General features: G+C 45.5%; 1 protein-coding gene across 1 annotated transcript in view; it reads left to right on the forward strand.

Annotated features, from left to right (window-relative positions):
• Positions 1 to 27,089, forward strand: part of LOC138503230 (uncharacterized) — a 204,708-nt gene that overhangs the window by 98,223 nt on the left and 79,396 nt on the right. The window contains exons 4-5 of the mRNA XM_069622816.1: positions 16,671 to 17,957; positions 25,699 to 25,910. Coding sequence (XP_069478917.1) covers positions 16,671 to 17,957; positions 25,699 to 25,910 — 1,499 coding nt within the window. The remainder of the gene's footprint in view (positions 1 to 16,670; positions 17,958 to 25,698; positions 25,911 to 27,089) is intronic.

Raw genomic sequence — 27,089 nt, forward strand, 5'->3', positions numbered from 1 at the left:
CTGCCCAATGCACATCAAATAAATGTAGATGTTCAGTACAACCCAGGATAGAGAGAATAGGGCTAGACGGGCAGACATCCTCCTGGCAGCTGCCCAATGCAATAGGCAGGTCATTTAAAACAAGGCAGATGTCAAAAAGAGTGAAATGCCTGAAGGGAAGGAATTCCATTCTGCTAATCAGGCAAGAGAGATTTTACATGCTGCCATACCCTCCCTGAATGGCGCTAATTGCACAGTGATGGTATCGGAATTTAGACAGTAGTCCCAGAAAGAATCTGCAATAATTGCTTCATAATTGTGGGTGAATCTACCCAACATACACACATATAAAGGACCCAGGCTGGCGCATTGGGTTACGACATGTCTAACCTATTCCAGATGACAGTCTCTACTTTCCCAGGCTACCCCTAAGTATTTATAATTGATATTTGATATTTATAATGCGCCTGTACACAAGTGTTACTCTGCGCCACAAGAGGGGAGAAAGAAGGGAGACAAGACAAAAACAATCCTACTAGGCCTTCTGACATTGGGATTGTGCAAGTGCAACAACGAGAAGTGCAAGGGGAGTGAGAGGGGTAAGTGCAGTGGAGAGATAAAGGGGAAAGTGCGATCAGGGTGGCATGGCTTTGAGTAAGTGCAGCTAGGGCAGCACGGCTCTGGGTCAGTGCAAGGAGGCGGGGGGCGGTAAGGGTTACGGCTTACAGCCCCTAAATGCTCAGCAGGCCAGAAGGAAGTGCAAGGAAGGCTGGCCACGAGGAGCGTGGTGCCCAGTGAGTCTCTGCGGGTACCGACCAACCAGTCGGCACCGTAGACAGGTAAGTTAGCAAGGAAACAAGAGAGAGAGGCAGAAGAAAAAGGAAAGTCTTGAGCCACTTCTGGAACTTCAGGTGGTCTGGCTCAAGTTTGAGTGGGGCAAGGAGGCCGTTGCAGAGGAGAGAGATTTACCCCCCCCACATGTTCTGTCCTGGGCAGGTCACCTTCTTTGTGCATCAGACCAAATTGGGAGGGCATAAAACAGTGACCTTACAAAGAGCTATAGATAAATCAAACAAGCATTGGCAAAGCCACTAGTCATGGTTTTGGTATAGACAATTTTGCTCCGCCCTACTCAGAACAGCACCTGCTATTTATTGCGCCACTTCTACATTTGCGATACTTGTCCAATTGACCTTAACATTACCAGGGAGAAGTGGGGGTGGCTTACTTACAAGAACTGTACATAGACTACAATTGCACGTGTTGGTACTGGTAACAACATGTTGGTGTTTTGGTTTGCTTTTTGATCACTGTGAAACACTGATGTTTGTGTCTTGTTGACTGTTGGCGTAAAGTGAAAGATCATCTCGACTTTTTGATGTTGGCGTATTATATGAGTTGAGTTTGACAGATGGTTTGTTCCTGAGGAGGTACATGTGTGATGTTGGAGGCTTGTATATTTGTGGCTCCGTTCATGCTTGGATGTGGTGGACATGTTTTTGCATGAATCCTTGTAGACTGTATTGTGTAGTGTTGGAGATTTGAGTGCTGGTTTGTGAGAGTGTGTGTGTGTGTGTGTGTGTGCGTGCATATGTAAGTGGTTTATTTATCTGATGCTTCAAAAGCCCAGTAGTTCCGAGCATTCCGATAGATGTGCAGATGTGCTACTTGGGTCATTCGTGAGTTTCAAAGTCATATGAGTTAGGGTGTAGCTGTCACTATTTAACTAAGGCTGCGTATGCAAGGACTCAGTTACCCTGATGTGTGTCTGTGTGATTGGGTGTTGTGTTTGAAATATGGTCCATGTTTCTATGCTTTGCTTGCACCTTGTTCTGCGCAATTCTTTATATTTTACCAGTCTTTCTTTTACATGTGGTGGGCAGCATGGTTGGATACGGTTTTGTGTTATATGATTTAGCATTTGTACTGCTATGACTGTTGTGTCCTCTTTTGTGTCTGTACATGGTAAGTCATATTGGTGCATTGTATGCTTTTTTAGTTTTCAGGTGTTCGTAATGTTCCTCAACCTGTTCATAGTTGGGGACTCTTGGATCCATTTGGTCCAGTGAGTTGTGTTGAGAATGGGAAGCAGATTGGTGGAATATCTTGACTGTCAGATCAAGTGGCATGGACATTTTGACACCCATCAGGCTTATATAATGGCCTGTGTCAAGTATTACTGGCATAGATAGGTTGTCCCATCTGTGCCAGAAAGTGTTCCTTTAAATGACATGCATTAATCCTTGAGCCTTCATGCATGTGATTTGAAGTGGCCATTACTCTCATAGATAGATTGTGGCCAAAAGCAGCTCATCTATAGTGGGCGAAGTGGTGGCGATCCACCAGAACCCTCGGCCATCAAGTAGCTGCTGTGCTAGCACAGGAGAGCTCCCTATGCTGCTTCTTGCAGCTGAGGGAACGCTTATGGGCTGTCTTGAACTGTCAAAGTGAAACACAATTTTCCTCTGAAAGTTCCTAACCCTATCATGCATTTCCAATGGCCATGCAAGGCCTGGTGCATTTTCTTCCCCAGCCTTGCATAGCCCATTTTTGATGCTGGCTGGAGTACTACATGTTTGTATGTGTGAGGGGGTGATCCTGCGAGCAGGGTTCCGTGTCTACAGTGCTTTGGCCGCTGTGTGTGTGTGTGTGTGTGTGTGTGTGTGTGTGTGTCTGTCTGTGTGTGTGTGTGTGTGTGTGTGTGTGGGCATGTGCAGGAACCAGAAAGCTTGCTTCTTCGATCCTGTTCTTGCTGCATGGGAGCCAGAGGCTTTCTGAAGGTGGGGTTGGAAGGAACAGGACTGCATGCAGGTCGAATTTAATTTTTTTAGGTATTTTGTGTGTGAATGAGTGTGCATCTGATGTATGGCTGCATGTGTGAATGAGTGAGTGAATGTTTTGGGTGAATGTGTATGCACGTGTGTTTGTGCTGGGCCTAGGAATGGGTGGAGACACTTTAAGAACACATTTCTTAAAACTTGTCATCCTTTCTTTTATAAAACGATGGTTGTCAAAAGAAAGGATGATGCTAAACTTGCATTTTGGAGCAGCCAGTCTAGCCATTTCCTACTGTGGCAAGATTTTCTTTATCTGGGCATCTACGATAAACAAAACATGAAATGTGTTATTACGTGGTCCGACTCATTGTGATGCAGCCAGTCCAGGTATTTATTACTGTGCCATGTAATATTTTACTAGGTATCAACTATAACGCAAACATGATAAGTGTCAGTACGTGTCTAGACTGGACTACAGCCAGTTTGAACATATTTCCTTATAATGGCATGATGCTTTTAAAGGTAAAGCCAATAGGAGAGTGTTTCTTTTGAGGGGATACTGCCATATATCGGTAGAGCCAGGTTTAACGTGTTTTCTTATAGCATTATTACTGGCATTATGTGCAAAGCCACCATGAGTATGTTCTTATATGGGAATACTGGCAAATATTGGTGAATCCAGCAGGAAAGGTATTGACAAAGCCAGTGTGAAAATACTATATTGTGGGCAAAGACATCATGAAAATGCTTTGTGAGATGCTCCTGTGAACTGTTGGTGACTTGCATCGGTTGCCTTTTTGGATTGGAGTTACCCCACAATGCCAATTGCAAACTGTTAGCTCTTTACCCAGTTTTTCACAAACATTGTTGCGTATAATGCATGACTTTAACACGGTATTAAAAACAATTCTCGGGGATAGAGGGTGTTCCACGACAGCCCCACTTTGTTGGTTTGTGCTCCCTCAATACGTACAGTGGTGCTATCATATTTGTGGGAAATACTTGCAACCCTCCTATTAAAAAAAGTCACCAGTCATCACTGGTCATGGAACCTGCTGCATGCGTGTGATTTAAAGTGACCATTATTAGGATAGATGGGTTACCTTATTGTAAAGACTGGAGAGGGTGTCTGTAATTCTGCTCTCTATATGGTAGAGGAGAGGCACAGAGGAACCAAGCCAAGAATCTCTATTTTGATAGCAATGGACGAGCAATCAAGGCCTAGCTTCCCAGGAGGGGATGCAGGCTGGTTCTTCAGTACAGTGTAGTCCCCAGGCCCCCACAAAGGAATGCCCCCACACTGTATTACTGAAAACACAGTCTTTATATAATTAAAATTCAAGGTTATGTACACTATCACAATAACTCATTTTGTGCTCAGAAAATCAACAATGGTAAATATATACAGTTCTAAAGTGGTACCACAATTATCAGATCTCATTAAAGTGCATCAACTATACTCTTGGTCACATGTCACACAGATCACTTAATAAAGGCAACCAACAATAGATGTAGGAGGAAAGCAGGGGGTTAGAACAATTGACAGAATACTGGCCCCTACCCCTGGACACAGTTCTGTGTGGAGATCCCCCCACCTGGGCAACCTAATATAAAGAGATATAACAAGCCCAGTCCAAATATTGATCTACCAGTCGTATTTTCTTCTGTAATGTTTCTACCCCCCAATGTACCTGGTAGAGTAGAAATCTTCGAAGAGACATCGAGGGATTCTTCTGGAGTGACTCCCTTTAAAGCAGATCGTTGAGAGGCGTTGAAGAAGGTGAACTTGGCATTGACGGCGTTGATGAAAAGTTCGAGGGTGCCGAGACCAGGGTGTCGATCCAGGCGGTGCTCGTCGGCGACGTCCCATGAGGATGAGGTGTGCGGGCACCTCAGCGTTGGATAGCTCAGGACTGCAAAGAGTTTCGGAAGAATGGTGGCCCGACAAGGGCGTCGAGTCGTCAAAGACTTTGTGGTCTTTGGGTGGTAGGAAACCCACCGGCGGATCCTCCTCAGCGTGTCGTCGTCCTCGACTTTCTCCGGTAGGATAAAGCGGTCAACGGTGCAGACAAGGGAGTCCTTCGATTCAACAGTCTTAGGCAAAGGAGCGGGCGGCTCCGGTCGTCAGCAGCACAGCATCGAACGGTTCCCTCTTCTCGGCAACACAGCATTGACGGGCCTCCAGCGGTTACGGCAATACTCTGAACCCTGGTCGACGGCAATGGACTTCGAAGGCATCGATGTTCAGGTGCTTCACTTCGTTCTCCTCGGCGGCCCCGTCTCCAGTCGGCAGCCTTTCGAGGGTCTGACTTCCAGGGAGCTTCCGCGAAGGTTTACAGCACTCGATGGTTCCTCGGAGCACGGGAAGGGGGCACCTAGCCAGGTCCTCTCTCAGATCATTCCTCGACAAACTCAAAAACTTTTGGATCAGGTCAAGGCAAATGCAGCAGCTGTTCTTGTTCTTCCAGATGGGCATCGAGAAAAAGCGCTCCAGTTACTCTTCAAGTGTAGACACAGCTTCTGAACAATTTCCAGTGGTGAGAGGTCCCAAAATGGAGGATACCCAGAGCACCTGTCAAATTCAGCATGGAGCTGCCACCAGCCCATAACCTGCTCTGTGGGCCACACACAGGTGCCCAAAAACATACACTGGGGCACAGGGTTGCACCCCCACCCATGGGTGCCATAAGGGTATCCCATGGGTCTGTACACCAGACCAAATACGGGAAGGGCTGCACTGTCAGGAGTCCCACATGGACTCCTGGTTAGAAATTAAATACAGAACACAAATGAAAAAGGACTACAGGACAAAAGGACAGGGAGGCCCTGTCCCTCCAATGCATTTCCAGCATCACACGTATATATGCCAGTAGCTGTCACTTTATATCCTATGAATGAAATGGTTCAGCCTTCAAGCATGTGATTTAAACTGACCATTAGTGTCATAAATAAGTTGCCCTACCTAATCCAGTAATAGTCATTTTAAATCACATGCTTGAAGCAGCTTAATGCATGTGTTACAAAGAGACTCTTACTGGCATCGGTAGGTTGTGACAACAGCCTCATGAAAATAATATGAAGTACTTCTGTACTGTTGGTAGCATGACATTTCCTGTATTTTTTTCCTGTGAACCAACTCTACATTTTGTGGCTCTTACCTTTGTTTTTGTCTATAATTGTGCTGCATAATGCATTATTTCAGCCAAATATTTTAAACAATTTTCCCCATTTAAATAATTCTCTGTTCCCTCACTAAGACCGGTCGCCTGTGCTAATTTGAGGACATTTTTAGGCCTCTTCCACTCAAAATATTCACCATGACTGCCCATGAATCATGAAATGTACAGATTGTTGCTGTTGTAGAGAAACAATTATAAAGTGTATAGCATTTCACCTCATTTTTCTTAAACATTTAGCTGCAATTACTCGAGAGGGGGGGCCACAAAAAATCCCATTAATTATTCAGGGTTCCAGAGCTACACTCAAGTGCTCCCACCTAGTCGAGGAAAAATGTAACACCGTTCACTGAAAACATTCACCAACCCCATGAGGGATCACCCATGAATCGTTGAAAATGTTGGTGCCCCCTCTGTAGCTTTTCACCCCTCACCCAACGGCATCAACAGCTGCATCTGCATCCTTCCTGGTGTGGAGCATGGCTGCCCTAGTTCACGCTGAGTGTTTGCGATGACTCTGTGCCTTTTCCACAACATCTTCCCATTTTGTACAATAGTTTGCTTTTTTGTCCCTATGACCTGACCCTATCATGCATGAATGAATTGGTGAGTGTGTGCTTGTGTGTGTGTCAGAACAGAGTATGCGTTCAGAAGGATGAAAACGTATTTTGCGCCACTGAGACCCTACCGAGCATTGTAGAGAAATATCACTTTATTTATTTATTTTTTTACTTAAAAAGTGATACACAGGTTTGGCTGATCTGATTTTCTAAATGTTGCACGACACTTCCAAGAGCTTGTATGCTAAAGAGTGATCTTTCTGTCTTGATGGAAATCTCAATGCAAAAACATGTTTTTTTCCTGCACTCATCGTGTGAATGAAAATGATGATGAAACATAACATTACATATAGCATAACACCTCAGAAAATTTGGCATGTGGGTCTAATTTGACCAAATCACTTGCATGCCAAATTTGGTGACCTTTCATAAATGAGAACAAAAGTGAGGGAGGACGTTTTATTTTAATGTTCCTATGTAAAGTGTGATGTAACCTTCACTAAATTGGCCCCACAGATCGACAAATATTCTCTTTAGATAGATGCTGGATTGCTAACCCATGACAATTGTATTGATACAGTAACCACTAGAACCTCCTCAATAGCAATACAGCAGTTCTGCAAAAACCCATGTGCCACTAAAACAAAGCTTGTATGCATGATTGGAGTTATGCTGCGTGATTCCTGTGCATATCGGGTTATCACTAAAGGCCAATAGAAAGGGCAATAAATATAGCCATATATTGAGATGCCAAAAAAAAAGGATTATTCACCTCACTTCAAAAGTAGCTACAAATCTCATAATATTAATTGACACCAATAACACTGTAACCACACGTCAACACAGAAATGCTACTTTCACCTCTGCAGAATCAAATGAATTCCACCTTTCCCCACCTTCCCGCATAAAACACTCACCATCATCTCCCTTGTCATGTAAAGAATAGAACGCCAACAACATCTACCTTGGAAGAGCAAATTACCTCACCAAAAAACTACACTGAATACAGAACGTAGTGACAAGACTATTCCTCAGACTCAACAAGAGAGAACACATCACACCAGCATTGAGAACTCTACCCTGGCTACTAGTCAAAAAGGTTTATAGTGATAGCATCGAATGCAAAAGCATTGAATACAAAAGCCTTGAAAAAAAATGCATTGAAAAAACCAATTTTGTTGCATTTTATTTTTTAATGGGGGTCCCCCAACCACCGTTGTTTACCCCTTAAAACTCATGTTAGTAAAAAAACAACCTTTACCTACAAAAAATGATTTTTTTGAGGCTTTTGCATTCAATGCTTTTGCATTTGATGCATTGCATTCGATGGAATCACCGGATACCGTCAAAAAAAGGATTTACTTCAAAATCTTTACATAGCACACAGACCAATACATGACCAAGGAGCAGACTTCATACCCGAAACAATCTCTATCCAAAGACTATAACGAATACTCAGATCCAGCAATGACATATACTTCATTCCAAAACAATACTCGACACTGGAATATGGTGGATCAGCGTTCTCTTGCATTTTAGGAACATTTTGGAACTCACTCCCCAAGTTAATATGCACAATAGAAGAACATCCGAAATTCAGAAAACAACTAAAAACCTAGGCCCTGATTCATGGATTATTTGCACCGAAAAAAACGGGATTTGTGTGCCATTCTGCCCGCAAATCCCCATTTGTTAAAGAGGGATTTGCGGGCAAAATGGCACACAAATCCCATTTTTTTGGTGCAAATAATCCATGAATCAGGGCCCTAGCTCTTTGACTCACCCACTTAAATAGGAAGTACTACTGAGAAAAAGAAACACCCCAAAAATACGAAACGAATGCCAAGCCATTGTAAAACCAAAATTAACTCTACCGGCCCAGTTTAAGAAAAGCATAATATAGACAAACTGCAAATTAAGGAATTCAGCCTAATTGAAACAATGCAATTTACAAGAACACACAGACCTCCCTCACCACTAACCCACAACTTTCCTACAAACTCACGGATCAACTGGCTAACACAACACAATTCATACCCCCACCACAGCTTAAACCAGACATCACAAAGGAAATGGCACACCCCCTCTGTAATCTCACTTCACCCAGCACACTAAATCTCCAGCACTGTGCCACAGGCACACACAACAATCCCATATAGGCACACATCCTAAAACAAAACCTCACCCATACCGTCTAGAAGCAACCTCAACACCAGTGACTGGTGTTTCTGAAATGAAGCTGCCAACAGCACAGCAAAAAGTTATCTTGCGCTATCCATCTCCCACCCACTAGCTAACCATCCCCTGTCTTCCTTCCTTTACAGATTCACCTGAGCGCCTGGAGACGTTGAGAATAGCGGCTGCGCGCAGTGCAAATCTCAATACATAACATGACCTAGGAAACTCAACATGTAACACAGGCATTTGTACGATATACATCAAGTTAATGAGACAACCATCAGATAGGTCTTAAACTGGAAGTCAACTTCTGTCTCTTCCATAGTATGTCACCTTGCTAAATCTAAAACCATGGAGAGGCAATGGCTATGTTTTATTGTGACATAGGCAACAAATGCCTGCACACCATGCGGGTAGACAGGGTGTGGACATGGCCAAAGGACTGGCATTGGGTCACCCATCTGAGCATGCCACCCTCCCCTCTTCTTGTGGGATTCACTTTTGACAACACTACAAGCCTCCTTAGAGACACAGCGATGATGCGGAAACAAGGGGGTGTTTGCAAAACACTACCTGTTACAGCACCCACCATATTGTAAGGGTGGTAGAATATACCGCCGGTAGTATACCAAGGCTATATCCGCCAGCAGCCATTAACACCCTAATACAAGGTGTAAAATCTGCCAATGTTTGCCTACACACAAGGTGTAGTGGTAGACACTGTAGAAACAGCCCCTGAAGTTATCAAACGGTTTTATTCTGTACTTCAGGGAAATGTGGGTGTTTCCATGCAATACCAAAGTAAAAAAGATAATGGGGGAATTTAAAATGTGGGTGGGGGAGCGTGCCTCTCCAATGTCCACCTTGGTCAAAGTGAGCGGGAGTGTTTGGGAGAGGTGCTGCTCTACTTTTCTTAATTACGTTTTACTGCTCCAATACGTTTATCCTAAAAATAAACCGTTCCAGGATGGTTTCGTTTTAAAATAAAGGCGTAGGAAAAAGTTGAAACTTGTACTTTCAGTGCACTGGACGTTTGCTTAAACAGCAGGCACATGTGTTTGGGGGTATGTGTTGTGCGTGGGAGGGGGCGTGGTGATGGGGTTTGTGGGGAGCTGGGGTAGTCCAGCAGGGAACATAGATCCACTACTTCTTTTCGTACACTTGGATCCCTGCTCACCACATTTGCCGTGCGAAGCATAAAGGGCAGAAGGTACCCTTTTGAGTATTAAAAACAAAATGACATGAACAATATTAAGCACTACATTGCAAAATCAAATGACTTACCCAAAATGAGGGTGGATATGGTTAAAGAAATTATTAAAGTATTCCAAGTGCTTCCCCTCTGAAATACTGGAGCTTTACTCGGGAAATCCAATCATGTTACCACTGGTACAGCTGTATTGCTGGAATTAGGCTGATTTTTTAGATTTGCACCAGTGAAATCGGTAATTACCACCAGTGGAAGTCTGCCAACAAAGTACGCCCACGCTGAAATTACCCTAACATATGAGTTAAAAGCTAACAAGAGCAATGGTCTGAGCAACGTGGAGTGGGGGTGGGGCGGTCAGGGGTGATAAATCCCCCCACATTTGTAAAGGGGGATATAATGTCATTTATCCCTTCCACAATCTTGCCACAATCTAGTGTGAGGGGAAAGAAGGGCTGTTATTTTATTGCAATTATGAAGCAGGGACGTGTTTTTTTTTAAAAAAATTGCCTTTCTTGTTCCAAGTGCAGGAAACATAAACGGGCGCTGCTCTCCTAACCTTGAAATGCCCCTTAAGGTCATTGTCCTGGCACAGTAGTGGGTGAGTGTATGTACAGCTGGATGCCGTCATAGCCCTCCTCCCCACCCTCCCCCAGATGCTGGAGGTCCAATCAGAGGACTCAAAGACAAATCTGAAGAGCCTCTTTTCAAAGGCAGGGAGAACATTTGAGCGTTAGTCATACGTATTTGTGTTCATGACCCAACTTTGCCTGCTTCAATATTAATAATAATACTGTCTGTTTCTGAACAATAGAAACCTAATATTGTTAATCACCATCACAGGCCTCCCCATACAACGCACACTCCTTAATCTTCTGCTAAACCTGTGAATCTAATCTAGGCCACCAGTAATCAGCCGTAAGCCTCCCTTTTGTGTTTGTCATGCCCAAGTGATTCTCATGTCCTACTTCCATGAGTCTCCACCTCACACCAACCGGTGGAACTACACAACCAGCTTAACACAAGAGCACTCCTTCAATACTTAGTTCATCCCTCACTTTGCGGAATGCTCCTAACCCCTCACCTTCTGTCCAATTCCTCCATCCTGTCCTATCATGTTCGATAACACACCTGTGTTCATTATCTTCGGCAAAGGCATCCATCCACTGCTGTTTCGCTACAGTAGTTTCACACACAACGGAAACACCTAATCCTCTACCTCACTATCTAAATCTTCAGGATTGGTCTTGTCATTTACTTGAGAAACTCTTAAGAGATAGTCTGCAACACTATTGCCCCTCCCCTACACATGTTCCAGTACAAATGTGTGTCCTTGTAGATGTGTCACCCATTGCATGATTCTCCTAGATACTCCATCCAAACCCTTACCCATGTATGTACCCACCAAAGGTTTGTGATCTGTGTGTACCACAAATCTCCTACCCCATAGAAAGGCTTTAAGATACTTAATGGCTTAACACACTCAGCACTTCCTTCTCAGTCACTGAATAATGCGTTTACGCTCCTCTCAGAACCCTGGATGAAAACACAATTTCTCTCTCCACACCACTCTGTCACTGGATAAGTATGGCCCCTAGTCTCTTGTCGCTGGCATCTGTCATTACAAATCTCTCACATTCAGTGTCAAAGTGTGCAGGGCTGGGGCATTGGCAATTTCCAGTTGTATATCTTGACATTCCTCACACCATGTGAACGGAGGTCCTCTTTTGGTACTACAACTATACACAAAATAGACCACGAATTTGGCGTAGTATTCAACCAGACCTAAGAAACACATACCTTGATGTCTGTTCACTGGGGCCTAAACATCCATTATAGCCTTCACCAACTCGCCTCTTGGCTCCAATCCCTTCTCACCTAGAATGTGTCCCAAATATTCAATTGAGCTCACCCAAAACGTACATTTCTCCTTCTGGAGTGCCATGCCAGCTTCCGACAACAATGGCAACACCCTACTAAACCTTTGGTCATGATCTCTCACACCCTCACCTGTCACCACGATGTCATCTTGGAAATACAGCACTCCTTCCATCCCTCTTAACATTTGATGCGTCACCCTCAAATGCTGCTGCCGACACGAGTCCCAATGGCATCCTCCAACACCTAAATCTTCTGGAGTAACAAACACGGTAAGGTCCCTACAATCCAGATGTAACCTCACCTGGTGATATGCATGAGCCAGGTCCAGCATACTGAACACCTCGGCACCAGCAGCCATGCTCACCTATGTTCTGTAGCAGAAATCGATCCATAGCAACTTCCCTGTTCTACCCCCTAAGATCTATACACAATGAAACTTGGTCACTATGTTTGCACACTGCAACAATGGTAGAAACCTGCACAGATGCTTCAACAGGTTCAATCACCCCTTCACTTTCTAATCTAGCCTCTTTATCTCTAAGCCAACCTCCTTCCTCATGGAAATCGGTACCGTCCTGACCTTTGCCACTGTTGACTTAGCAGCTTTCTTCAGTTTGATCAGGCGGTGGTGTCACTTTTGGCACCCCAATCCTTCTCTGAATGCTCCCTTGTACACTTAATCTGGTACTCTATTTATCTCCTTGCTTACAAATGAATTGTGACTCAGAACACTGGAGTCCACCACAATTCCCATCTCACGTTGCTTGTAGCACCCCAGCGACTTCCCGTCCCTCCTTGAGACATAGACATCTGCCACAGCCATCGTTCCCTTACATTCCAAATTGCTTTGAATATTCCTAGTATTTTAATATGCAAACTCCCATAGACATTTGCCTTTACCAAGGGATGCTTAAGTTTAGTACATTTGAATTTTTCTTCCCATGCATGGCAGTCCAAAATGGTATAATCAAAGCCAGTGTGCACAGGCATTTATACTCTGACGCCATGTATTACCATATATAACGGCATGTCGCTTCTCCCCCCTCTGTGGTCTTGACCCCACTTGACTCACTGACCAACTCACCCCTTTAACGCACTCATCATCAATGCCACCATCTTCTTCACCTTCATTGTCTGCATTGATTTCTCTAACACCCCGCTTGGTGAAGTTTTTGCAGCATCTGGAAAAAGTTCCCTTGTTCACCACACTTATGGCACAGTGCCTTGAGTCCAGGACCCATCACATTGCTCGCAAAGTGGAAGGTGTCCCACATCTGAGGGAGCAGACCACCCACAAAACGAATAGTCTGTGTACGAAGAACATGTAAAATGCTCCGCAGTGATCAAATATTCTGAATTGTCTCAGGGGTGAAAAGGGGCAGAAGCAACTAATTACCACCTGTCAAGTGTCTAGGAGAACAGTTTGTCTTCTTAAACTGATTATGACTAAAAGACTACTCAGCAGTTTTTGGGGAAAGAGAGAAAAGGGGGACAGAGAAGGTTCTATCTACCCCTCCCTCTCTAAACCACTACCCCTAGCAGCGGTGGTGGGCCACCTATCTAATAGTGGATAGAGTAAGGAAATAGAGAAAGGCAGGCGCCGGTTAATTCTAAGTCCCCATAGGACTCTATGGGAATGGGGACACATAAGTACTGGCACCGTTATTAATGGTGCCGATGCTTCCATGACGGGTCTGCCTACAGTGGCCACTGTGCCCGGCAGGGTCAGACCTATCGGGCACGGCGGCTCTAGCAGGCAGACCTGTAATATGCCCGTCCAGAATAATGGTGCCGGTAAGCTTATCGGCACCGTTGTTTCTGGAGCGGCAGGGTCGGAGTGAGCCCCAATAATTTTTCTTTTATAGTTAATGGTGCACAAGATATACTTGGTCAAGAGCAAGAATGCTGTTGTTTCTGATACAATGACCAAATCATGCAGCCCCTTGATAGCTTGAATATTGCCATGCAAATACACCAGAAAACAATACCAGGATGACTTGCAGCTGTAAATCTCACACATAGTGCCCTCCTTAAGCTTTGCAACTACCAATCCTTTGACAGTCTACTCATGTAAAATAACCATATGGTAACAAGATCTCAACTGAAGGAGAATGAACTGCCAAGACAACGTCAAATTCCACAATGTATTGACGAAGGATTAGCTGAAAATGCTTGTCCAGTCTCCATAAAGGACTAGTGTAGACCACAGTATTTAAAACTTTTAGTACTCTTTCTGTTCAACTTATACAGATTATTGACCAGATAGGCATCAAAATTTATTAACATATTAAACAGCTGCATCTAACAGGGAGAAGCTCTGAAATGTTTATTAAATGCCCAGAAGTTGAATATTTCCCACTCTCTGCACAATTAACAATGTTATCAAGCATCCATAAGTATTCTTCATTCTCAGAACTACTGGACATTTTTCAATGGATGCCTCCCTCAGTAGGAGATTTCTTTGCACAGGTGGGGGGCCTACTGCGGATCCTCTTAACTGTTCCAGTTTCTTCCTGTGAGGCAGAGAGAAGCTTTAGTGCTTTGCGGCGACTGAAATCCTGGCTACATTCAATTATGACTTAGGAAGACGCCGCCGTGATTCTGTGTGCAATAGACATAAAGAAGGGCCTCATTACGACCCTGGCGCTAAGTGGTTAACGGCGCCGTAAAAGGCTGCGGCGCCGTTAACCACTTACCGCCTTACTACGAGGTCCCTTTGCGGGACCCGACCTTAACGGCTGGTCTGGACAAGCCGTTAAAGTAGGGACCCGCAAAGGGACCTTGCAGGCAATTACGGTACCGCAATTTGCAGTACCGTAATTGTCGCCTTCCCCATTCCCATTGAGCCCTATGGGTCAAAAATGGGAATGGGGAAGGGCCATGGGGAAATGGGGAAATACCGCCCCGTCAACCTTGGAATGGGGCGGTATTTCCATATTTCACCATGGCGGACTCGTTACAACACCGGCACCAACCATGGTGCTAATAGCGCCATGGTTTAGCGCCGGTGTTGTAATGAGGGCCAAAGATATGATGGATCTAGTTGACATACAAACAAAAGCAAAATAATTTGTCAAGCACACCGACTGACGCAAAAACATTTTTGTTTAAAAAATGTGCTTGATCATTTCTGACTATGAACCCCTTTTTACTCTGTGGCTATTCCTCCAAATAAAGAAGGTGAAGGACCAGGAAAGAGCGGTGCAGTCAAGGAAGAGAAAATGGTGCTGCTCGGTCTAAAAGGAATTTCACATTTATCTATACTATATAATATATTTCTCATACTTATGTTTGTTTATACATTTGTTGATATAGGTTATGTGTTATATAAGTATCAAAACAATATATATATATTGTGAAAAACAGTTTTTGTGGTTCAGCTTATTGTTTATGGGTAGGTCAGGGTTTTCCCCATTAACCTGATCTGCCTTCTCTCATTGCTTCCTGTGAATGTTGTCTGACATTGTCAATAGTGTATGCATGTGAATGGTGTGAGGATGTCTGCCATGGTCTCCTGTCGCTCACCACGTGTTAACGCCAGCGTTTTGCATGATCATCCTCCAGTAGTGTCCTGCTACTGCCCTGGGGCACTAGAACTATGGGCACCCCACAGCAGTGGCTTCTCCCCACTATGCCACCTTAGGGTTATTGCGCACCACCAGTGCAACATTCACCACCAATGTATTCTTAGACGTATTAGGCTCCAATGTTGTTTTTGTAGACAAAGCCAGAAGGCACATTTTAAATTAACACTTGCATGATTTTGTAGTATTTAGTTGTTGAACCCGAAATAGATTTTGAAAAAGACTGTAAGCTTTTCATTACTGTGACTGCTGTTATCCGAGTCCAGTAGTGCAGATACATATCTCTGAACTGTATTTCCTCATCTGAGGAACCTCAGTCAAATATTGATTTGACCTTTTTTCACATAAAACAACCATTTTCTATTGTGACCCTCTCAAATAGTCTTCACTTCCAACACAAGTGCACTGATCAATAGCAAAGCCACCTCGATACAACTACATGGAGAGCTTTAAAGAGAGAGCTTTAAAGAGATTAAGAAACCTTTGGCTGCGTAAAACACCTGAAGTTAGATCTCAGGTCTTTGAAAGTTTGTTCTAGTGCTGCACACATGCTTTATGTTTAACAATGTTTTGATGAAAACGTGTCTACAATCTGCTTTCAATAGTGTGCTATATTTGGAAAATCTGCAACTTATTTGAAGTGTGACTGTGCTTTTAAAACTGACCTTATGTGCTATTCTTTTTTTTTTATTAATCCGACATATGTTATAAGGAGCGTTAAGGCTTCGGCACTCGGCCGACACTATGGTAGTTTGGGTTGGGTTGGCGTGTGTCTGTAGCAAGTCCCTATTGTGTACCCAGACCCCCAGATTTGATGTGCCTCCTACGCCCCCGAAGAGAGCCTTTGCTTCGCTGAGAGAGAGGTAATGTCGGAGTGTCTCATTATAACGTAAGGCCAAGGATCGGTGCGGTGTGGGTAGCGCAGTCAGAGATACCAGACTATGGACTGCTTTGAAGTGTTCATCCACAGGCATATAGAGGCAACACCGACTCCAGCACTGCTTGCCCACTATGCCTGCTGTCCGTTTCCTTTCCACCACCCTACCAACACGTATGGAGGGCAGTAGATGCAGTCTCCTCTTGTATGTCTCGTGTCCATTTGGTTGCGTCTGTACTATTCATCAATGGCATCATGTTTAAAAACCCCAAAGATGAGGAATTGATTTCGTGCACTGCTCGTGGACTTGACAGACCTTTGTGGCCATGTATGTGATTTAAGGAAAAATAGGAAAAACATTTTCTTTCTTAAAATGATGCATATCTATGGCATTGTTTATCAGGAACATGTTAGTATATAAAGTAAATGTAATCTCTTTTCTGTATTTCAGATCCTGATAGTAAACCCGTGATTCCCACCACCACCACACCTACAACTACATCAACCACCACCCGAACCACGACAACACCTACCACCACACCTACCACCACCCCAACCACCACACCTACCACCACTCCAACCACCACCACACCTACCACCACTCCCACCACCACACCAACCACCACCCCAACCACCACACCCACCACCACACCTACCACCACTCCCACCACCACACCAACCACCACCCCAACGACCACACCCACCACCACTCCAACCACCACCACTCCAACCACCACCCCACCTACCACTACACCAACCACCATCCCAACCACCACAACACCTACCACCACCCCAACCACCACCCCAACCACCACCCCACCTACCACCACCCCAACCACCACCCCATCTACCACTACACCAACCACCATCCCAACCACCACAACACCTACCACCACCCCAACCACCACCCCAACCACCACCCCACCTACCACCACCCCAACCACCACCCCACCTACCACTACACCAACCACCATCCCAACCACCACAACACCTACCACCACCCCAACCACCATCCCAACCACCACCCCACCTACCACCACTCCCACCACCACACCAACCACCACCCCAACCACCACACCTACCACCACCCCACCTACCACCACTCCCACCACCACACCAACCACCACCCCAACCACCACACCTACCACCATCCCAACCACCACCCCACCTACCACCACTCCTACCACCACCCCACCTACCACTACACCAACCACCATCCCAACCACCACAACACCTACCACCACCCCAACCACCATCCCAACCACCACCACACCTACCACTACACCAACCACCATCCCGACCACCACAACACCCACCACCATTTCAACCACCATCCCAACCACCACAACACCTACCACCACATCAACCAGCACCACAACGCTGCCCACCACAACCACCACACCTAGTACTACATCAACTATCCCCCCAACCACCACCACACCTACCACTATAGAAACAACCACCCCATCCACCACCACACCTACCATTGCCCCAACCACCACCACACCTACCACCACACCAGCCACTACACGCACCACACCAACTACAACTTTTACCACTACCACCACACCAACCACTGCATCCATAGCCACAACGACTACACCTACCAGCACCAAACCCACAACCCTGACTGCCACATCCACCACAATCCATCGCAATCCTGCTGTGTGTGCATCAGATGAGTATTCGACTGGAGAATCGATATGTGCATGCAACGAAACCTACTATGAAGCATCAGGTGAGCACAATCTCCATAGATACAGATTCATGTGAGCACACTCACTGGCAGATGCAGATTTGGGTCACATGACCATTATAATTGTCAGAGACGATTTCAGGCAAACACAATAACCAACACAGGCGGAATCAAGTGAGCAGAATCATTTACAGTGGCGCTTCACAATCACCACCACCGATAAAGGCAGATTAAGGTGAAGACAATTAAACACAGATGAACTTCTGTGTGCGCACAATTATCAACAGTAACGGTTGTATGTGCGAACAATTAATGAGGTAGACAGGCTCAGGTGCGCACTACCGCTAACAGATTCAGATGAGCACAATCACTGACAGAAGTGAACTGATGTGAACACAACCACTGATAGAAGCAGATTCGGGAGAGTGCAATCTTTAACAGAGGCAATTCAGGAGAACACAATGGGTAAGAGATGCAAATACAGGTGAGTAAATAACTGACAGGTGCAGATTCACATGAGCACGACCACTGACACGAACAGATTTCAGTGAAATAAGAGCAATCACTGACGGAGGGAGATTCAGATGAGCACACCCACTGACAGGGACAGATAGTGAACACAATCTCTGACAGGGGGAGATTCACATGAGCACGACCACTGATAGGAATAGATGTACGCGAAATGAGCACAACCACTGACAGAGGGAGATTCACATGAGCACAACCACTGACAGGAACAGACGTAAGTGCAAGGAACACAATCTCTGACAGGGGGAGATTCCCATGAGCACAACCACTGACAGGGACAGATAGTGAACACAATCACTGACAGAGGGAGATTCATATGAGCATGAATGCTGATAGGAATAGATGTACGTGAAATGAGCACAACCACTGACAGAGGGAGATTCACATGAGCACGACCACTGACAGGAACAGACGTAAGTGCAAGGAAAACAATCACTGACAGAGGAAGATTCCCATGAGCACAACCAATGACAGGGACAGATAGTGAACAAATCACTGACAGAGGAAGATTCCCATGAGCACAACCACTGACAGGGACAGATAGTGAACACAATCACTGACAGAGGGGGATTCATATGAGCACAGCCACTGACAGGAACAGACGTAAGTGCAATGGACACAATCTCTGACAGAGGAAGATTCCCATGAGCACAACCACTGACAGGGACAGATAGTGAACACAATCACTGACAGAGGGAGATTCACATGAGCACAACCACTGTCAGGAACAGACGTAAGTGCAAGGAAAACAATCTCTGACAGAGTAAGATTCCCATGGGCACAACCACTGACAGGGACAGATAGTGAACACAATCTCTGACAGGGGGAGATTCACATGAACATAGCAACTGACAGGGACAGATAGTGAACACAATCACTGACAGAGGAAGATTCCCATGAGCACAACCACTGACAGGGACAGATAGTGAACACAATCTCTGACAGGGGGAGATTCACGACCACTGATAGGAATAGATGCACGTGAAATGAGCACAACCACTGACAGAGGGAGATTCACATGAACACAGCAACTGACAGGAACAGATGTAGGTGCAATGAACACAATCTCTGACAGAGGAAGATTCCCATGAGCACAACCACTGACAGGGACAGATAGTGAACACAATCTCTGACAGAGGAAGATTTCCATGAGCACAACCACTGACAGGGACAGATAGTGAACACAATCACTGACAGAGGAAGATTCCCATGAGCACAACCACTGACAGGGACAGATAGTGAACACAATCTCTGACAGGGGGAGATTCACGACCGCTGATAGGAATAGATGCACGTGAAATGAGCACAACCACTGACAGAAACAGATTTGCGTGCAATGAGCACAATCACTGACAGAGGGAGATTCACATGAGCACAACCACTGACAGGGACAGATGTAAGTGCAATGATCACAATCCCTGACAGAGGGAGATTCACATGAACACAGCCGCTGACAGGAACAGACGTAGGTGCAATGAACACAATCTCTGACAGAGGAAGATTCCCATGAGCACAACCACTGACAGGGACAGATGTAAGTGCAATGATCACAATCCCTGACAGAGGGAGATTCACATGAGCACAGCCTCTGACAGAAACAGATTTACGTGCAATGAGCACAATCACTGACAGAGGAAGATTCACATGAGCACAGCCACTGACAGGAACAGATTTCAGTGAAATAAGAGAAATCAATGACGGAGGGAGATTCAGATGAGCACAACCACTGATAGGGACAGATAGTGAACACAATCTCTGACGGGGAGATTCACGACTTCACGACCGCTGATAGGAATAGATTCACGTGAAATGAGCACAACCACTGACAGAGGGAGATTCACATGAACACAATCACTGACAGAGGGAGATTTACATGAGCACAGCCTCTGACAGAAACAGATGTACGTGCAATGAGCACAATCACTGACAGAGGAAGATTCACATGAGCACAGCCACTGACAGGAACAGATGTAAGTGCAATGATCACAATCCTTAACAGAGGGAGATTCACATGAGCACAACCACTGACAGGGACAGATAGTGAACACAATCACTGGCAGAGGGAGATTCACATGAGCACAACCACTGACAGGGACAGATAGTGAACACAATCACTGACAGAGGGAGATTCACATGAGCACAGCCACTGACAGGAACAGATGTAAGTGCAATGATCACAATCCTTGACAGAGGGAGATTCACATGAGCACAACCACTGACAGGGACAGATAGTGAACACAATCACTGACAGAGGGAGATTCATATGAGCACAACCACTGACACGAACAGATTTCAGTGAAAGAAGAGCAATCACTGACAGAGGGAGATTCACATGAGCACAACCACTGCCAGGGACAGATGTAAGTGCAATGAGCACAGACACTGACAGAAGCACATCCACATGAGCACAAGCACTGAAAGGAACAGAGGTGTGTGAAATGAGCACAATCACTGACGGGGCAGATTCCAATGTTCACAGTCACTGACAGTGGTAGATTCAGGTGGTAAAAAGCACAGATGAAGGCAGATTCAGATGAGTACAATACCAACAGAGGCAGATAGAAGTGAGCCCAATCAGTGACAGATGCGCATTCAAGCAAGTGCACCGACTGTTTTATGGGTGAATGCAAAATTACATTGACCTAGGCAGATGCACGTGTACAAAGCCACTGGTGGCTTAATTCACCCGAAGACAACCTCTGGCAACAGCAGATGAAGGTGAGAACAATTATTTAGAGATGCATATCTGGCGGCGGAGACCAATCACTGAGAGTGGCAGATTCAGGTGAGCACCATGCCTGACAGGGGCAGATTCAGTACAATTACTAACAGAGTAAATGCAACGCGTATTCTATTAGAATCCATACGTTTTACGCCTGTCTAAAAGTCTCCTGCAGGTGCAAAACCGCGTGCTCTTCCAAGACGAAAGAAGAAAGCAGAGCAGAAATGAAAACTCGCTTGGACCAGCAGGATAGTAGGGCAGATCTTTAAAATAGACACAAAAGCAGTACGCCACGCTTTTACGCCTCCATGTCAGTATGAAAAAAGCCCCACTTACTGTCTGCTTTGTGGGAAATAAAACATTGCCTGCAAACTACACTTTACAGGCAGCATTTTATATGGATTCCTATGGAATCCTCCTGCAATACACCAGGTGTAAGTGCAAGGTGTACTCGGTAGGGATCCTTTGATTTTACATCTGCCTGAAAATCTCATGTTCATCATGTCTTACGGTGAGCTGGCCGTGGAGGATGGATGTTGGCTATAGAGGTTGAGGTGCTGGCTATAGGACCAAGGACACTGGTAATCCACACAAGGGTACTGGCATTGACTCAAAATGCTATCTTTGGGGACAAGAAAAATGATACTGACTGTAGAAGTTGAATACCACCTGTCGGGGTTAGGGTGATAACTTTAGGGGGTCAAGATGCTGGCAATGTGTCCCAGAGGGATGATTATTAGTTATTGCATCGCCTGCAATAGGCAACAGACATCTGTCCTTGAAAACAGCCTCTCTAGAAACCATCACTGAACCGTGTACGCCACACTCTGGCCTTTGGTAGTAGGTAGGGGCGACCTGTAGACTGCTCAGGAAAGGGGGCACAGTACAACATTCTTATAGGCACAGATTTTGAGAACAGTTCTAAGTGTGAGATATAGTAATCAAGACTTATGCTAAATGGTTGAGCTTCCAGTGACTGCAGGTGTCCGAGACTGGGTCTGTATGCCTGGAAGGGAAACAACTAGTGAACCTGGGGTTAAGGCAGAAAGGCACTAGTCTTGGTACCCGGAATCCTAAGCTTGGTGTGACAACCAGAGACAAACTGATCCGGTTGATAGGCAAGAGGTTGCAGTGCACAAGCATATATAAAATGATTTATAGAGTGCCGGTGTGCCCAGGGGCGGCATGGAAGGGGCATGTCATGGGACAAGACTTTGCTGTTCAGGGCCACCCACGCTTGACCACTTCAGCTACTTTCGAGAGGGACTGCGAGATCTTAGAGCTAGTGAAGTGGGAGATAGAGTGACAGTCTTGATCTTTGCAGTGGTAGAATGCGTGGGAGTTAGAAGGTCAGAGATTGGAGTCAAAGAAAGGAAGTGATTCTAGAAGGAGGCACATATGCTTTGCTTGCTTCAGTTCTGGTGTTTGGGGACATCATAACAACCTGGATGCCTTGCTGTAAAGATGGGTGGCCAATCTTGATCAACCTGCATCTGATACTTCAATCATATTACTTGAGGATGAAAACAGGAAGTCACAGCGTGCTTAGGGATACCTGTTTTATGTATATGCTCAGACCCCATTGGTGTGTTCAGTTGTTGACAAAGCACAACATGAAATCTGAGGAGTGCTCTCCTAATGCCGCCCCACGCTCATCATTCATATAAAACCGCCAATGTCCTTCCATTTCCCAAGTGCTGCCGGCTCTCTTTCCCACCAGCTTCCCTCTCTAAAGTCCCCCTTGCCGGGGTCCCCCATGCCACACCATGCCTTTCTGCCCGCCACATCCCCCTCCCCGCTTATCTGATCTTGGATCCCAGACTGCACTAGCACACCATATCTAAGCCATGCATCAACCGTCGGCTTGTTGATGATGCAACAATGGCTTTTTGTGTGGTGGCATACTACTGTTGTTGAAGAGGACCACAACATAGGACTCCTGGTCAAAACTACAAGATTGCGGAACCTTCATTCTCAGCAGTGAAAGGAATAATGACATAATGCTTTCATTCTCCAACACCAGGATTTGTAGTCTCTGAGGGGTACTGAACAATTTATATTGCTTTGCATTTAGGGGCAGTAGATTTGCCCAGTTTAACTTGGTACCTTAGGCCCCAAGGCCATAGCTAGGACGACATATATGTCTTATATAGGGGAACAAGAGACTAAAGGGAGGGTCACTCACTAGGCTTCCTTTAGTGAAAGCATGGGTCCAGACGGGAGAGGAAGTCATCATCACATTTCCAACATTCTTCCTATGTCTAGCAGAGAGGACTCTGTAATAGGCCTTCACTATTGCAGGCAATTCAGGATAACAAGATAATGATTATGTCAGTGTCCACAGAAAGAAGGGTGCCATAGAATTAGACGAATTGAACACCCCTCTCTTGGAGCAGCAGGGACATTAATACAGCAGGAAAGGCAGAGTTTACTGCATCAGAAAGTAGATCATGAGTAGAGCGTCTGACTGCAAACATCAAGGCAAATAAGTGAGAGGTTGTGACAAACCAGATACCTGCAGAGGCATTAAGGATATTTTATCCAGTATCTTAGTGAAGGATGGCCCTCTAAGCAGGCCAATGGTTGGCATGATGCTGTGCTATCATTGGAGCTGGAGACCAGATTGCTCAACCAGATGATTGCTGCCTGGTAGGGCTTGACTTCGCGACATGGAATGACTTCATGACATGGAATGACTGCATGACATGGAATGATTGCATGACATGGAATGAGTGACTGGCTGTGTTTATTGCAGCAGTGGCTCAAGTGGCAGTCCGAGGCCTGTTCGCGTGAGAAGTGTAGGTTATAAGTCACTGGGCTGAGATACCATCAATGAAAGCAAACATGGTGTCCACTGTTGCATGGCACAAACGGTTCCCAAGGCCCTTACTCATCATTTCTTATTTATTTTATTTGTATTCACATATTTATACAATTTAAAGAATAACAGACACGAACCCCCCACCTCAGACCCCTCCAACAGTATCACAGAGTTAGTACAATTCCAAAAATCTGCCCCATCTGTAAATGACTCTCTCCATCACCGCGAGCTTGGATATGTCATCAATCCACACACTCTCCTCAGGACTAATCCTTGACTTCCAGTGTCTCAAGATCAATTTCTCGCCATTTTGCAGAAGACGTAATAAGTTAGAAGAAAATGCTGGCTGCGGAAGTCGAGGCTTAAGGCATTTCTCCTTCATTTGGAGATTGAGGTCAAGAACAGGTGCCAAACGAGCACTAGAAGATCCAGGGCTCTTGTGTGACATCTAAGAGTCTATGACAGAGCCACATTCATGCTGAGTTTAGTAAGTAGAGTAAGACTGCACGCTGGTGGGCCTGAGAACTCTGGACATGGTTTAAGGGTATTAGCATAAATGACCTAAAAGAATTTGACCTAAAACATTTGATTGAATTGTTTTGACCTTTTTTGGGGTCCAATTTAACTAAGCATAAATATGGGGGTGGGTAGGGGTATAGATAAGGTTGAGGGGAATTTGGAGGCATTGCGGGGGGGTCTTCCGCCACATTTTAGACTGAAAAAAAGGTCAAATGAATTCACTCAAATGTGATCAGGTCGAATGTTTTAGGTCAAATAGACCCACACCGGTTTAAGAGGCATTTGGGCCCAGAGTTCACTAGAGGTACTAGAGCTGTAGGTTATGCTCCTCCTTGTGCAATAGAGGAAAAGTGGACTGCCAAAGTTCTTCCAACACGAGGTTGCTGCTGCAGAGGCTACTGCCACAAAACACACTGCGCACACACTGCACGCGCTCCACGCCAGTGTTGTGTTTTTGCAGGTTCTGTTCCTCCGTACGCAATAGAGAGGAAAAGAGGACTGCCAAAGTTCTTCCGACGCGAGATTGCTGCTGCAGAGTCTATTGCCACCACTGCAACAAAACACACTTCGTACACACAGTTGTATTTGAAATCGTGAATTTTGGCCACACTTTTCAGGATGCTGACAACAGGCACTGGAGATCTGTATCTGTGGTCAAGACAACCCACTATGGTGCACGAGATGCTGTTTATGGGGCCTTGGTTGGTGGCTATGAGTCAGATAGTGATGACAATAGGGAATACGATTCCCTGTCTGAAACCTCCTCCTATCAACATCGGACTCGCCTCCTCACTACTACAGTTCAGGAAGGAGCTCAAGACCATCCTCTTCAAGGAATGGCTTCTCCCTAACACCTAGGTCCTCGCACCTTCCACTCCCCACCCTACCTGAGACTGGGTGATCTGAACCCCATTGTATCCTCTGTTGGTTGCTTGTAGATCCCCTTCTGTCGATTGCCCACCTTCCCCTCCCCTGTTGTTGGCTCCCCACTCCCATGTTTCTCTGCTCCCCTCACCATGTTGTTCCCCCTCTGATTGTAAAGCGCTCTTTTGCTTCCTGAAGCTAGGTCTGTGATACCCCAAACTAATAAAAATAATAATTATGCTCTGCGATGCTGGCTACGGGGCCTGTGGTGCTAGCCATTTGGTCATCTATGAAGTAACTTCTCTCACACCCACTTCCATATCCACTAGGTCTCTCCAGCATTAGCCAGACCACCTCCCTGAACTGCCTGGAGGACAGAATCAATCTGACGGTGAGAAAATGTCTCTTGGAAGCTCTGAGTATCAACACCAGCGCCTTACACTTGTCTGACTGCAACTCAACAAGCACTATCATCAACAGCTATCGGGAAATCACCTTCACAGTGCCAAAGAGGAGTGGCACCTGCGGCCTCCAGCTGTCTGTAAGTAACCACACATATGCAATCCACCTCTGAATGTGCCATGCCTTTCCTGCACAGTGCCAAGCTCTATGCATCTGGAAATGTGCCTTTTTATTCATCAAAAACAATGTCCCTGATAGAAATAACAGTCCGTCATTTAGAAATCATTTCTACTAGATCCAAATGCTGAATTATGGGTTTTTGGACATGAACTGAACTGCTTTTTATTTTATTTCTTTATTTTGGACATTTATTAAGCATGCACCTAGTTTGGGACACGGTTGACTTCTTTACAACAAATGGTTAATAGGAATACAAGTAAGAGGGCAGGACATACAGCAGCAGTATTACATTACAAGTAAGCAACAGGAGCAGTACTTAGGGGTGAGATAGAGCTGCACCGTGGGTGAAATTCAGGTTGTCTATGTTGTTTTTAAAGGTGTTCTTTGAGGAGGAGGGCCTGGAGCTCCTTTTTGCTTTGCATGAGGACGGGTGTGAGTGTGATGTTGACCGGTATGAGGTTCCACAGCCTGAGATGGTACATCGAGAATGCCTATTTCCTGTTTTATTCTTTTTTGAATTTTGCAGTTCTAATCTGGCCAGGTCCTGGTTTACTGGAGAGCATTGGCCTCAACGGATGCTGACATTGGGCCTCATTACAAGTACGGCGGTAAGGTATCACTACCGGCACCGTTGCTGCCATACCGCCATACTAGGAGTTCTGCTCGCGGGTGCCCTTGCAGCCACCAGGTCTGGCTTGGTGGCCTTACCGGCACCCGCGAGCAGAACATGATGGTAGCACCGGTACCGTTATTAACGGTACCGGTGCTACCACCCTCCCCATTCCCATTGAGCTCTAGGGGACTCAAATGGGAATGGGGATGTACCGGGCCCGGCACCCGTGAAAGGGTAATTACCGGGTCCGGCTGGGCAGGAAGAGCGCAGTAATTGCCCATTCGTGTGTGCCGGACCCGGACTTGGCTGTATACAAAGTGAGAAGCAGTTGAAAAGTAATGGGTCTAGAAATTATTGTCGATTAGTTCTTGCTGCACCAGACATCTGTCCATGTCTTCCTCATTCTCACTGCAGACAATCCATCATTGTCTCCTTGGGGAGGCATGTCCTTATCAGGAGATATTTTGCCTAAAGTCGATGTTGTGCAGCAAGGCACAGGCAACAACTATTTGTCCAACCTTCGCT

This window comes from Ambystoma mexicanum, chromosome 11 (assembly GCF_040938575.1).
Source record: "Ambystoma mexicanum isolate Mex_15411 chromosome 11, UKY_AmexF1_1, whole genome shotgun sequence".
Taxonomy (NCBI): domain Eukaryota; kingdom Metazoa; phylum Chordata; class Amphibia; order Caudata; family Ambystomatidae; genus Ambystoma; species Ambystoma mexicanum.